The 12,286-nt window shown below is 42.0% G+C and overlaps 1 protein-coding gene across 2 annotated transcripts in view; it reads left to right on the top strand.

The window, feature by feature from the left end:
• Positions 1–3,313: 3,313 nt before the first annotated feature.
• The window catches only part of eprs1 (glutamyl-prolyl-tRNA synthetase 1), a 38,842-nt gene continuing 29,869 nt past the window's right edge, over positions 3,314–12,286 (top strand). For both annotated transcript variants that reach the window (XM_061669980.1, XM_061669979.1), the window contains exons 1-8: positions 3,314–3,467; positions 6,602–6,686; positions 6,833–6,932; positions 8,408–8,564; positions 8,892–9,028; positions 10,783–10,877; positions 10,947–11,073; positions 11,134–11,326. In XM_061669980.1, the coding sequence (XP_061525964.1) occupies positions 3,425–3,467; positions 6,602–6,686; positions 6,833–6,932; positions 8,408–8,564; positions 8,892–9,028; positions 10,783–10,877; positions 10,947–11,073; positions 11,134–11,326 (937 nt within the window). In that variant the 5' untranslated portion in view covers positions 3,314–3,424. The remainder of the gene's footprint in view (positions 3,468–6,601; positions 6,687–6,832; positions 6,933–8,407; positions 8,565–8,891; positions 9,029–10,782; positions 10,878–10,946; positions 11,074–11,133; positions 11,327–12,286) is intronic.

The following is a 12,286-nucleotide window of genomic DNA, read 5'->3' as shown; positions in this document are numbered from 1 at the left end:
CTGCCCGCCACATAATTTAATGGGGCCTCCGAAAGCAAATCAAAATTGCTAATTGCGTTCTGGTGTAATACCATTGAGCTATTTGCAAGCATTTTTATTTTTTTTTACCAATCACCCTTTGAAAAGAAATGTAATTGTTGAAAAACATGATTTTATAGGGTTCTGATTTCAAAACTGGTTATACATCAATGTGTTCTGTATACTGTATGAAATTACATGAGGTAATCCTTCGTTTATATGGGTTCACAGTCGTAGCGGCCCTCCGAGGGAAGTCATAACTGCGATGTGACCCGTGACAAAAATGAGTTTGACAACCCTGATCTAGAGGATGGATCGAGTGCATGGGTAAACCCTGAACTGGTCGCCAGCCAATCGCAGGGCACATACAAAAAAAAAAAACAACATTCGCACTCACATTCACACCTATGTGCAATTTAATCTTCACTTTAGATAAATAGCTCTCGAAATTTTTCAACAGTAAAGTAGTTTTCCAAAATATTAATATAAGTGACGCTGCTCTCTCAGGGGAGATGGGAGGACACATGGCTGACTATGATCACCCCACAAGGTTAATACCATGTATTTCTATAACTCATAACAAACGTGTTCATACAGTAACCTACACTCAGCCCTGTGAGATAAAGGTTCATGCGTAAATGTTGTATGTGTGGTATTTGTAATAAATATTTTGAATTCAAATAGAAGCACATCAGCATATCAAGGAGGATATCAAAAACTTTGACTCCGTTTTGATAACTCTAGTTATTATTTTAATACACCTGAATGGACACGCACCCTGAAAAAAAATCATGGTTTTTTTTAGGAGAAGAGGGGTAAATTATGTCAATTTAAATACATTTTAATCATCTGCAACCGATTTACATGTTCAAATGAAGTAAATTCAAAGGACTCTTTTTTCCAGTGCATGTGCTGGAGTCACGAAGCGATTGTGAGATCAATAGGCAGAATAAATGATCGACTGTTGGACAGGCAGATTTAAGTAAAAATGGGGCACTACTTTATCTGCTGTATATAAGGTCTAAAATGGCACACCTCAGAGGAGTGTTATCAGTCCGTTGTTGTTTTCTATTGTGATTAATGACGTTTTTGCAGAAATAAACCCAGATATAGAAAATTGTTGAAATCATTGTTTGCAGATGATGGAGCACTATGGAAGATAGACAATAATATCCAGTTTATCCAAGATAAGATACAGAAACGAATTGGGATGGTTGAAAATTGGTCATACAGATGGGGATTTAAGTTTTCTGTTGAAAAGACAAAGCTAGTGTTGTTTAATAGGAAACAGATAAAAAAAAAGTGTCGATAAAGATGGATGGAAAACCATTAGAAGTTCTTTTTTTATTTTGTTTTTTAGTTGTTGTATTTGACTCAAAGATGCGGTTGCAGTTGTTGTATTTGACTCAAAGATGACATAAGTCATTAACATAGTATAAATAAGCTTGAGAAAAAATGCTAAATGGTTTTAAATATAATGAGAAGTCTTACGGGATCAGATTGGGTTGCAAGTAAAAATGCGTTAACAAACATTTATGTTAGTTTAATGTGATCAGTATTGGACTGTGGAAGCCTGGTCTATAGAGGGGCAGCAAAAACACTTGAAAAAAAAACTATAAGTCATGCAGAACTATACAGTAAGATTTTGTTGTGCTGCTTCTGTGGTTAAATTTCGTTCGCCTGTGCTTCCGAGTCGTTGGTCTCCCGGGATAACTCCGACTTCTGTCTGGCATGGGGTGAATGAAGACTTCGAGACACTTGGCGTTTGGGCTAATTCGATTTATTGAACAAGCCTTAGTGTCTTAGCAGCTGCTTACATTTCCCGAACGACAAAAAAGCCCTCGATAACCTCGGGATCTCAGTTTATCAAGGTTCTAATTCTCTGGGCGTGGAATTAGCCTCCTCCCTGGTTGCATCCGGAAGGATGCTGCTCCTCATGACCATATTTGAAATCGCCCCCGCCAGCTGGTGTCTCTCCGTCTGGTCAATCTTTCTCCCCTGGGCCCTTTTTTGCGATAATGAAAAACAGTTCTCTTTGAAGATCTGGCCCGGGGCAGGACAACCCCAATATACATATAACTGGCTAAAGGATGTCCTTTGATGTAGAAGTACAAAGAAAAGACAGTTGGTGTGAATACAGGTCTCCAACCATTTGTCCTTCCCAAAGGAACTCTGATTGTGTTATTATTAAAATATACTACACTTCAAAGACATCTTCAGCTAATGCAGTACAGGTTGAGATGGGAGAAATACATTTGCAATTAAGATACAAACATCTTATGATGAACTGCTGGTCAAAATTGCAGAGCCACAAAATTATATAGCATCCAACTGTGAAAGTTTGGAGAGTGGCAAAGCCAAAATAGATAGTTATTGGGTGGACCACAAATAAGTTGGCAAATGAAATGGGACTAATAACAAAAGCATATAGTACACTCAAGCAATTTATCATACAGCAACACACTTTTGGATAAACCCTGGACAAACAACATGGTATCACAAAGTACCTCAGATGTGTTATTTGAAATTGATGAGATATTGTGGATAGATTAAGTAAATTGGCGACGCGAGTCAGGTTAACGTGGGTTCCAGCACATAATGGAATAAAGGGGAATGAAAAAGCAGATTATTTTGCAAAAACAAGCATTTATACAAGAAGAATGGTTGGGAATATCCTTTGGGATAGGTGAGGTCAAGGCTTTTGTTAAACACATAATCAAAACAGAACGGCAAAAAAACTTTGGAATGGAGGTTACGCAGGACGGCATTCCTATAAAATACAGCTGACGGGGGAGGCATGAAAGCAGTGGGGAGAAAGAGAAGGGAACAAACAATTCTAACAAGATTAAGATTGGGACATACAAGGCTAAATGAGACAATGCATTTAACTGGGGAACATGGGACAGATTTGTGTGAATGTGGACTGGAGGAGGACAGTGTTGAATATGTTATTTGTAATTGTCAAAGGTGTGAAATAAGTAGAGGGAGGCCACGAGATGAGTTGAAGAAAAGTGGGGTTCCAGTATTGAATCTTAGAAATGTACTGAACACTGAAGAAATGAAGCTCAAAGCGTTGTTTCAGTTTTTAAATGAAACAGGATTGATAAAGGTTTTTTTGGGGGTATTTATTTTGCTCCCTAGTACTGTACAGACGTACTCTGATCCACGCTTCAGCACAGTAGATCGCGGTAATGCATCTTGAAAACGTTGCGCCGCCGAGTAGCAGTAGCGAGCCTTGTAGTTGCATAGCTGTCGCCTGACTAAACCACGAAGAAGCGCGCCCTCCTCAGGCTCCTCTTGCTGTGTTGAGTGTGGCGTGCTCGCCGGGTTTACCTTGACTGCTAGCAGTTTGAGGTGCTGTAGGCTCTTTTAAGCACACGGAGATAAGACTCAATCATCACCCACCATGGCATTAAAGCTCATCATCAACAGTAGCAACCCGCCTTTAGGTGAGTGACGACTTCTGCCCGAGTTTTCGAAGGAATTATGCCCACGAGTAACAGCTGGCTAGCCGGCTAACTATCAATTAGCACGGTTACGTGTATACCAGTGGCAGAAAGACAACAATCTCAAAAGTGGCCATTTAGCCTCATTTGTACTCTTGATATATCTCGTTCTATTTTTTTTTATTTGGAGAAACAAAAACAGGTTTTAAATGATATCGGACGTGTGGATTGACACTATACCACGAAAGTAAATAACAACAATGGTGAAATAACGATTTATAATCTGAAATAGAGCGAACAACAACTCTTGAAGACTTCTTTGTATGCATGTAAGCCATTTTTACTTCTGTGGGGCGTGTAAGTCAGTGAGCGACCAATTAGTGATCCTGTCGTCGTGGCACTCAAAACAAGCGACAAACCCACCGAATAACTGAATCTACTTCATACCAAAAACGCTTAAATGGTCTACTTTTATTGCGGCTAAGTCGAGGCGTGTTATTCCTCCATTTGTAATAAGAGGTCAATTAACTTAGAAGTGACGCGAATGTTTGACATGGGTGTTGCATCAGCGCACGCGCGAGCCCGAATGAGCCCAAATGATTGAATTGATGGCTCGAACGAAAATTCCCCATGCATGTTGTGTATTTGTACACATTTTTTAAAATACTAAATATATTTGTGGTCAGTGAAGAAATGAATTAGGGGCTAACCATAGGTTTAAAAGCGTCGTGTCAGCTTTGACAGCGGCTCAACAGCGACCCACAGCTGAGTAGGTACTGCATGCTGATGCAAGAGTGAATTGCCGAATGATGGATGCACGATGAAGATAACCAGAGGTGGGTAGTAACGCGCTACATTTACTCCGCTACATTTACTCAAGTAACATTTTCTATAAACTGTACTTGTCAGAGTACTTTATTTATGTGAAGAAGGATCGATACTTTTACTCTGTTACAATGATCGACATGCCGCTCGCTACTTTTTTTTTTTTTATTCCTTCTTGCTGTGCGTGTCTATTTTTAGACTCCATCTTCGACTTCCGCATAGGGTGCCCGTTGCGCCAATCAAACGGCATCACTAATGTCATTTGACTCCAGTTCACCAATCAGACGTCACAAGTCAGTCATATGACCGCACACGTAGCCTTCGCGAGCCAATCAAAATGACTCATTTTTCAGCAATTAGATGAAACAAGGCCGTCACATGACTGCGCACATAGCTTTCGACTGCCCAAACCTGGACATTTCTGCCCACTTCGAACTTGAGAAAACACCTTGTGGTAAGTTGCAGGTGTTTCTACTGTTGTTTTGGCAGTGGATATGGCACAATTAGCACTATCCCTATGGTGTCGCACACACAAGCAATAAGCCTGTTCAGCAAACAGGCTCTTCATAAATTAATTGAAGCGAATTAAACAATTAATGTTTCTGTAGGGCCCAATGTATGTGCTCTTGGTTATCGGACAGTTAAAAATTGAAATGGTGGCAGGTGTGTGTCGCCTCCCGTGTATTATTATTTATTTTATTTGATTTGATCATGCTGCTTTAAAAATAAAAAATCATTGAGTACTTTTACTCTTAAGTAAATATTTGGATGACTACTTTAATCATATTATTGTAAAGTAAAAGTACTCTTACTTGAGTACAATATTTGGCTAGTCTACCCACCTCTGTAGATAACGTAGCAGTGACGCCATAATTACCTCAATATTTGTATGAAAAACATTAGTAAATTTAAATTATAAAAACAATAAAATAAAAAATTAGTAAGTTGTCGGGTGCCCCTATCTGCCCTCCTTTCCAACATACCAGGGACACCCTCCCGCCCTCGGGCTGAGAGGGGACTGGCTGCATCGTGGGCCCTACAGGTTGGGTGGGGTGTCTGGCTCTCCTGGAGGTGGAGGGGGTGGGGGAGCAAGGCGTGTGTGTGCGTGTGGTGGTGGGGGGGGTGTCGGCTTGGGGGGTGGCATTGGGTCCCTGCGGCCTCCTTCGGGTAGCCAGTTGTTGGGGCGCCTCGGTAGTGCCGGCGGACCGCCCCGGGTGGAGCCCTGGGCCCGATCCCACCCCTCGATTGATTGGGTGGGGTCCTTAGCCTCTGTGCAAGTACAGCAAGTACAGGACACTTCTGTCAGTCTTTGTGCATGCGAAACTGTGTCAATTCACTTGCATGTGTCCGCAGGCACACACCCTTGGGACTCTTTCGTTGGGTGTGGAGCCACTCACTTATTACGACAAATAACTCATGAATATGCGAATGGCTTAGGGTAACCCCTCACTCACACTCTCGACCTATCGACTTTTAGAATTTACATAGTCAATCCCACCACACTTCAGTTGTACAGCCGGGTTCACAACCCTTGTCCTGCATGCTTCTCCTGTCCTTGTCCTGTTCTATCTTGTCCTGTCCTTCCCTCACACGGTGTAGCACTACAGCCCCATACAACACTCATATCTAATGTTTCATTGTTATAGATTTGTAATGATTTACTTTTCTCATCCTGTTTACAATTAGTGTTTTGTTTTTTGTCTTCGTTTCTCTCTCCCCTCTAGAAACTTTGTTCGACTGATCGACTCTGATTCTCGGTAAACAAATTATAATACTATGAAACCACAGTGGCAGCTAAAAAACTCCACTGTGACACAGTAAAACTTTTCAGACAAAAAAGGATACAGATTCTCCATTGTGCTTGACCTAACAGCCGAACAGGACAAAAAAAAGAAGAGTGAATTGTTTCCTGAAACGCAAACTTGTTCCCCACTGGTTGCATTTGAAAAGGCAATTTAATCGATCCTCTTGTTTGTAGATGAGTCAAGCACTCATAAACCAATTATGCAGCTGAATTGAGTCATTCCATACTATTCGCAAATTTTTGCGATTTTAGTGGGCGCTTGGTCTCTAACACCCACTAGCAAGGGTTTACTGTGTAATTCTGGATCCTTGAGATATTTTAATGAAAGCATTTCACAGACACATTAAGACACAGTTCTGATCCATTTTGAATTGTGGGTAAAATGCATGTATCCTTTCGTTTAGGCTGGTTTTGTGGAGCAACATAGTGAAGTGGAGACTGGTAGATTTGAAGAAGCTATCTTGCCAAAGCGAGATTATTTCACATTCACATTTTACTGTCTGTCCAGGAGCCCTCCTGACTGCCGAGCATGTGAAAGGAAGTGTGCAGCTGTCGCTGGAGGAAGGCAAGGACACTCGCCTTCAAGTCTCAGAGTAAGCAAGACACCTTATACAGGGGTGCCAAGAGATACTAGCGACCTGATTTACAAGTTTTTTTTAGATAAAAGCCATTGTTCTGCTGTCATCAGCCGGCTGTCCCCACGCAAGAGGTCAATACCTGTTCGTTGTCTTCCCCGCAGTGCCATCCAGTTCAATGATGCAACCTCCATCAGTCGCTATCTGGCGCGGGTGGCGCCATCTCTCAGCCTCTATGGAGCCAACCTGATGGAGCAGACTGAGGTGTGTGTACGGTTGCAAAATTCTGTGAGTTTTCAAAGTTGGAAACTTTCCATCGGAATAAACGGAAATAAACCAATAGTTTACCAAATTGAAGGTTGGCTCTTGGTTCAGAAACTTAAATACACAGGGTGATTGAAAAGTAACTCCGTATTTTTAAGTACTTGTAATTTATTTCTGAACTATAATTCTTACAAGAAATGAACATGAGAAGAAAGTGGAGGTTTATTTAAAATTCGATATGGGCGCCAGCATTAGCAACCAGTTTCTCAAGCTGCCTGGGAACCGCATTAACTGATTTCACCAGGAACTCTTGTGGGATGGTGACGTAACTTCTCGTATTCGCCCTTCAAGCTCTTCCAAAGTCGTTGGTTTGGTAGAGTAGACTTGCTCCTTTAATCATGGAACATACACAAACAATTTGAGAAAAATATTACAACATATGAATAAATTATAAGTATTTTAAAATAGGAAGTTATCTTTCAACCCCCTGTAGTTGGAGAAAATATATTTAAGCATAATCCTGACTTAAACAACAAGATTTTATGCACTTAGAGCAAGCAGTACCTTGCCTTACGGGCATGGAGTTTTTCGCGTTACGAGCCAACACTTTCTTTTTTTCTTTTTTTTCCGGTGAGCGACTAGTTACCACATCTGCCTCACAGTTTTGAGGACCTGGGTTCAAATCGGGCCTCACCTGTGTGGAGTTAGTATGTTCTCCCCCTGCATGGCTTTTCTCTGGGTACTTCTGTTTCCTCCCACATTCCCCAAAAATCATGCATGGTTGGTTAATTGGAGGCTCTCAATTACCCGTAGGTGTGAATGTGAATGATTTTGTCTATATGTGCCCTGCAATTGGCTGGCGACCAGTTTAGGGGGTACCCCGCCTCTCGCCAGAGTTAGCTAAGATGGGCGCTAGCACACCTGCGACTCTAGTGAGGATAAGTAGTTCAGAAAATGGCTCGATGGATGGATGTTTTTTTGTAAACCAAATCAAAACGAGCAAGCTTCGTATATGCCGTTGCTAAAGTGATGTGGAAAAAAAACAATTGAGCTATTAAGGTACTGTAATGCCCTCGAAATGGGCAAAGAGAGCTATATATTTTGCATGGATGTCTGCTTATGATGAACCTAAAGGTTTTATAAATTTATGCTTGAGTATTAATATTCCAGTAAATTACTCTCAATTCCCAATTAATTCCAATAAATTCCCATGGAAAGCTTCCAATTTGTAATATTTAATATGCTTCAGAATAAAGTGGAATGGAAATTTACTGGAAAATTTCCACCTCATTGAAACCTTAGGTGTTTGAACTTGTAAATGTAACACATCGTATGCCCCAATATAGTGCAACACAATCTGTACTTGCACACTTATCAACTTCCATTTTGTGTGTTAAAATTCAGACTGAAATGGATTTTTGGCTTTTTCTTTGGCTTCATGAGAGGCTGTATGTGTTTGTGTGTGGCGTCTGCAGGTGGATCACTGGCTAGAATTCAGCAGTCGTCGTCTTTGCGGCCAGCCCGATTTGAGTGTGTCTCTGGCTGAGCTGAACAAGGCCTTGTCGCTGAGAACTTTCCTGGTGGGCCACACCCTTACCCTGGCCGACCTGTCCGTGTGGGCTGCCCTCAAAGGCGAGCACCTTTTAAAAACACAATGCTGATGAATTTGTAGTTTAAATCGTACAACGGACCCCAGCATGTTCTCGTTTTGGCACCCGCGGAGTCACCCATTCACAGATATATTTCAATTTTTTTTTTGTTTTGGGAATTTTTGGAGGAAAAGAGGGAACCAACCCCTGTTGTTTTAATGGAAAATGCTTATTAGCTGTATATCCCTGATTATTCAAGAGTTTTTTGGGGTTGCAATGCACTTATAATGAACGTCAATTATTCGCAAATTTTCGCCATTCATGGTCCCTATCCAATTTAGTTTTAATTGTGGTGGTTTGTCTTCTCAAGGTCACGGCGACTGGTCCAACAAGGACAAAGCGTTCAGCCATGTCAGTCGCTGGTTCTCCTTCCTGAGTTCTCAGGTTCCCTTCACAACCTTGGACAACAAATACACCACCAAGAAAACTCCACCAACCAGGCCTAATGTAAGCCGCGTGCAATTGTAAATGGCATACAGTGCTTAGTGTTTTTCACCATAATTAATTCAGGACTTTACTCCCATTTATTAAACATGAAATATCTTACGCCAAATTCTAAACATTATACAATATTTATTGACGAAAATATATTTTAAAGTAATATTTAAATTATAAGATATAAATTAGAAATTATTTTGCATGTTTTCATTGTATTTTTTTTTTTTTATTTCTGTAATATTTTAATATTTGTTTTAAAAAGTCATAATTTTAAAAAGAGGTATCATTTTGATTGAAATGAATGGAAATGCGATTAATCCACTCCAGCCCCCAAATTAATTTATACTTACTATTTTTTTAATCAGTGTCATTAAAAATAAATATATTGCAATGCAGAAGTGAAAACACACTGTTATAAATAAAGCTAAATAAACATGATCAGTTTATTTCTCATTAACTTAAAACTAAGGAGGGAATGGGGGGATGACCATAGAACCTCATTGAAAAGCCTTCCGTAATAACACAGGGAAATTCAGATTGTGTGTGTGTGTGTGTAAATGTGTATATGTATGTGTGTATATATGTGTATATGTATATATATGTAGATATGTGTGTATGTATATATACGTGCGTGCGCGTACGTATATACACGCGTACGTGCGTACGTGTGCGTACGTGCGTACGTGTGCGTGCGTGCGTACGTGCGTGTGCATGTGCATGTAAGTGCGTGTACGTGCGTATGCGTGCGTGCGTGTGCATGTGCATGTACGTGCATGTGCGTGCGAACGTGTGCGCGCCCGCGACCCTAGTGTGGAGAAGCGGCTCAGAAAATGGATGGATGTGTATATGTATGTATGTATGTATGTATGTATGTATGTATCTATCTATATATATGTATGGATTAGAGACGGTGGGACTGAAGAGACAACAGGAAGCAGAGCTGGAGGTGGCAGAAATTAAGATGTTGAGGTCCTGCGCTCGGATTGACCAGGTTTGATAAAATTAGGAATGAGCTCATCAGAGGGCGAGCCAAGGTTCGATGTTTTGGAGACAAAGTTAGAGAGAGCAGACTTCTATGGTTTGGACACGTCCAGAGGAGAAATAGTGAGTATATTGGTAGAACGATGATGAGGATGGAGCTGCCAGGCAAGAGAGCTAGAGGAAGACCAAAGAGAAGGTTGATGGATGTCGTGAGGGAAGACGTGAGGGCAGTTGGTGTTCGAGAGGAGGATGCAGGAGATAGGTTTACATGGAAAAGGATGACGCGGGTATGTACGGATGTATATGTATGTACTTACTGCCCTTTGTCACCCATTCTGTTCATAACTTTGATGGACAGAATTTCTAGGTGCAGCCGAGGCGTAGAGGGGGTCCGGTTTGGTGGCCTCAGAATTGCTTCTCCACTTTTTGCAGATGATGTGGTTCCGTTGGCTTCATTAAGCCGTGATCTCCAACTCTCACTGGAGCGGTTCGCAGCATAGTGTGAAGTGGCTGGGATGAGACCCTGCCCAAGTGGAGGAGTTCAAGTATCTTGGTGTCTTGTTCACGAGTGAGGGAAGAATGGAACGGGAGATCGACAGGCCGATCAGTGCAGCTCGGTCTTCCGAGAGGAGCTCGGAAGCAGTGATGCTCTCATTGAGAGCATCACTGCTAAAGCTACTGCCCCTGCGACCCGACCTCGGATCAGCAGTAGAAAATGGATGGATTAAAATAAAATGTTTTTTCTATTTGTTCTTTTGTGACTTTTTGCTCATGTTTGTCAGTTGGAGGAGAAGAAGGCAGACGTCGGCAAGTTTGTGGAGTTGCCGGGAGCCGAGATGGGCAAGGTGGTGGTTCGATTCCCACCTGAGGCCAGCGGGTGAGACTTGCTTGAGGCAAAATAGTAAATTTTGTCAGACGGTTTTCATCTTTTTGTCTTCGCTGTCAGATATCTGCATATAGGCCACGCCAAAGCCGCTTTGCTCAACCAGCACTACCAGGTCACCTTTAAAGGGCAGCTCATCATGCGTTTTGATGACACCAACCCAGAAAAGGAGAAGGAGGACTTTGAAAAGGTGAGAAACTGAATGAATCAGATTTTTAGAGTGTCATTACAAGCCTGTGCATCCCCTCAGGTGATCCTGGAGGATGTGGCCATGCTGCAAATTCAACCAGACCAGTTCACTTATACCAGCGACCACTTCAACAACATCATGCAGCTGGCCGAGCAGCTGATGTCAGAGGGCAAGGCCTACATCGACGACACGCTTCCTGAGCAAATGAAGCAGGAGCGGGAGCAGCGCGCCGAGTCCAAGTGCAGGAATAACAGTACGTCTGGAATACATATGCACCTTTAGTTACACCCCATCCATCCATCCATCTTCTACCGCTTATCCGAGGTCGAGCATTGAAGTCCCCCAGTAGCTTTAGCAGGGACGCCTAGACTTCCCTTTCCCCAGCCACTTCATCCATATCTTCTGGGGGGATCCCGAGGTGTTCCCAGGCCAGTCGAAGGATGTAGTCTCTCCAGCGTGTCCTGGTTCGTCCCCGGGGTCTCCTCCCGGTGGACGTGCCCGGAACACCTCACCAGGGGAGGCGTCCGGGAGGCATCCGAATCAGATGCTCCAGCCACCTCATCTGGCTCCTCTCCTCCTGGATGACCGAGCTTCCGGAGGACCGGGGGAGTGGTGGGGTAGGGTAGAAAACATGCATGGTAGCTTAATTTAAGACTCTAAATTGCACATGGGTGTGAATGTGAGTACGAATGGTTGTCTCTTTGCCCTGTGATTGGCTGGCGACCAGTTCAGGGTGTAACTCTGCTGTCGCCCAGAGTCATCTGAGATAGGCCCCAGCGCATCTGTGACCCAAGTGACAATAAGTGGTTATTATAATAAAAAAAATAAATTACACTAAACTATAATCCAACTTGTATTAAACGCTGTATTAAACAACAAAAATCCAAATTAAAACTAATATTTGACTTTAAAAATACATTTTGAATTTGTCTTAAGTATTTACACTGAACAAAAATATAAACGTAACACATTTGTTTTTGCTCCCATTTTTCATGAGCTGAACTCAAAGATCTAAAACTTTTTCTACATACACAAAAGGGCATTTCCCTCAAATATTGTTTACAAATCTATCTAAATCTGTTGAGCATTTCTCCTTTGTCGAGAGAATCCATCTGACCTCACAGGTGTGGCATATCAAGATACTGATTAGACAGCATGATTATTGCACAGGTGTGCCTTAGGCTGGCCACAATAAAAGGCCACTCTGAAATGG

Source organism: Phycodurus eques, chromosome 2, assembly GCF_024500275.1.
Source record: "Phycodurus eques isolate BA_2022a chromosome 2, UOR_Pequ_1.1, whole genome shotgun sequence".
Lineage (NCBI taxonomy): Eukaryota > Metazoa > Chordata > Actinopteri > Syngnathiformes > Syngnathidae > Phycodurus > Phycodurus eques.
Note: the sequence above shows the minus strand (reverse complement) of the source record. Positions and strands in the feature narration are given on the sequence as shown.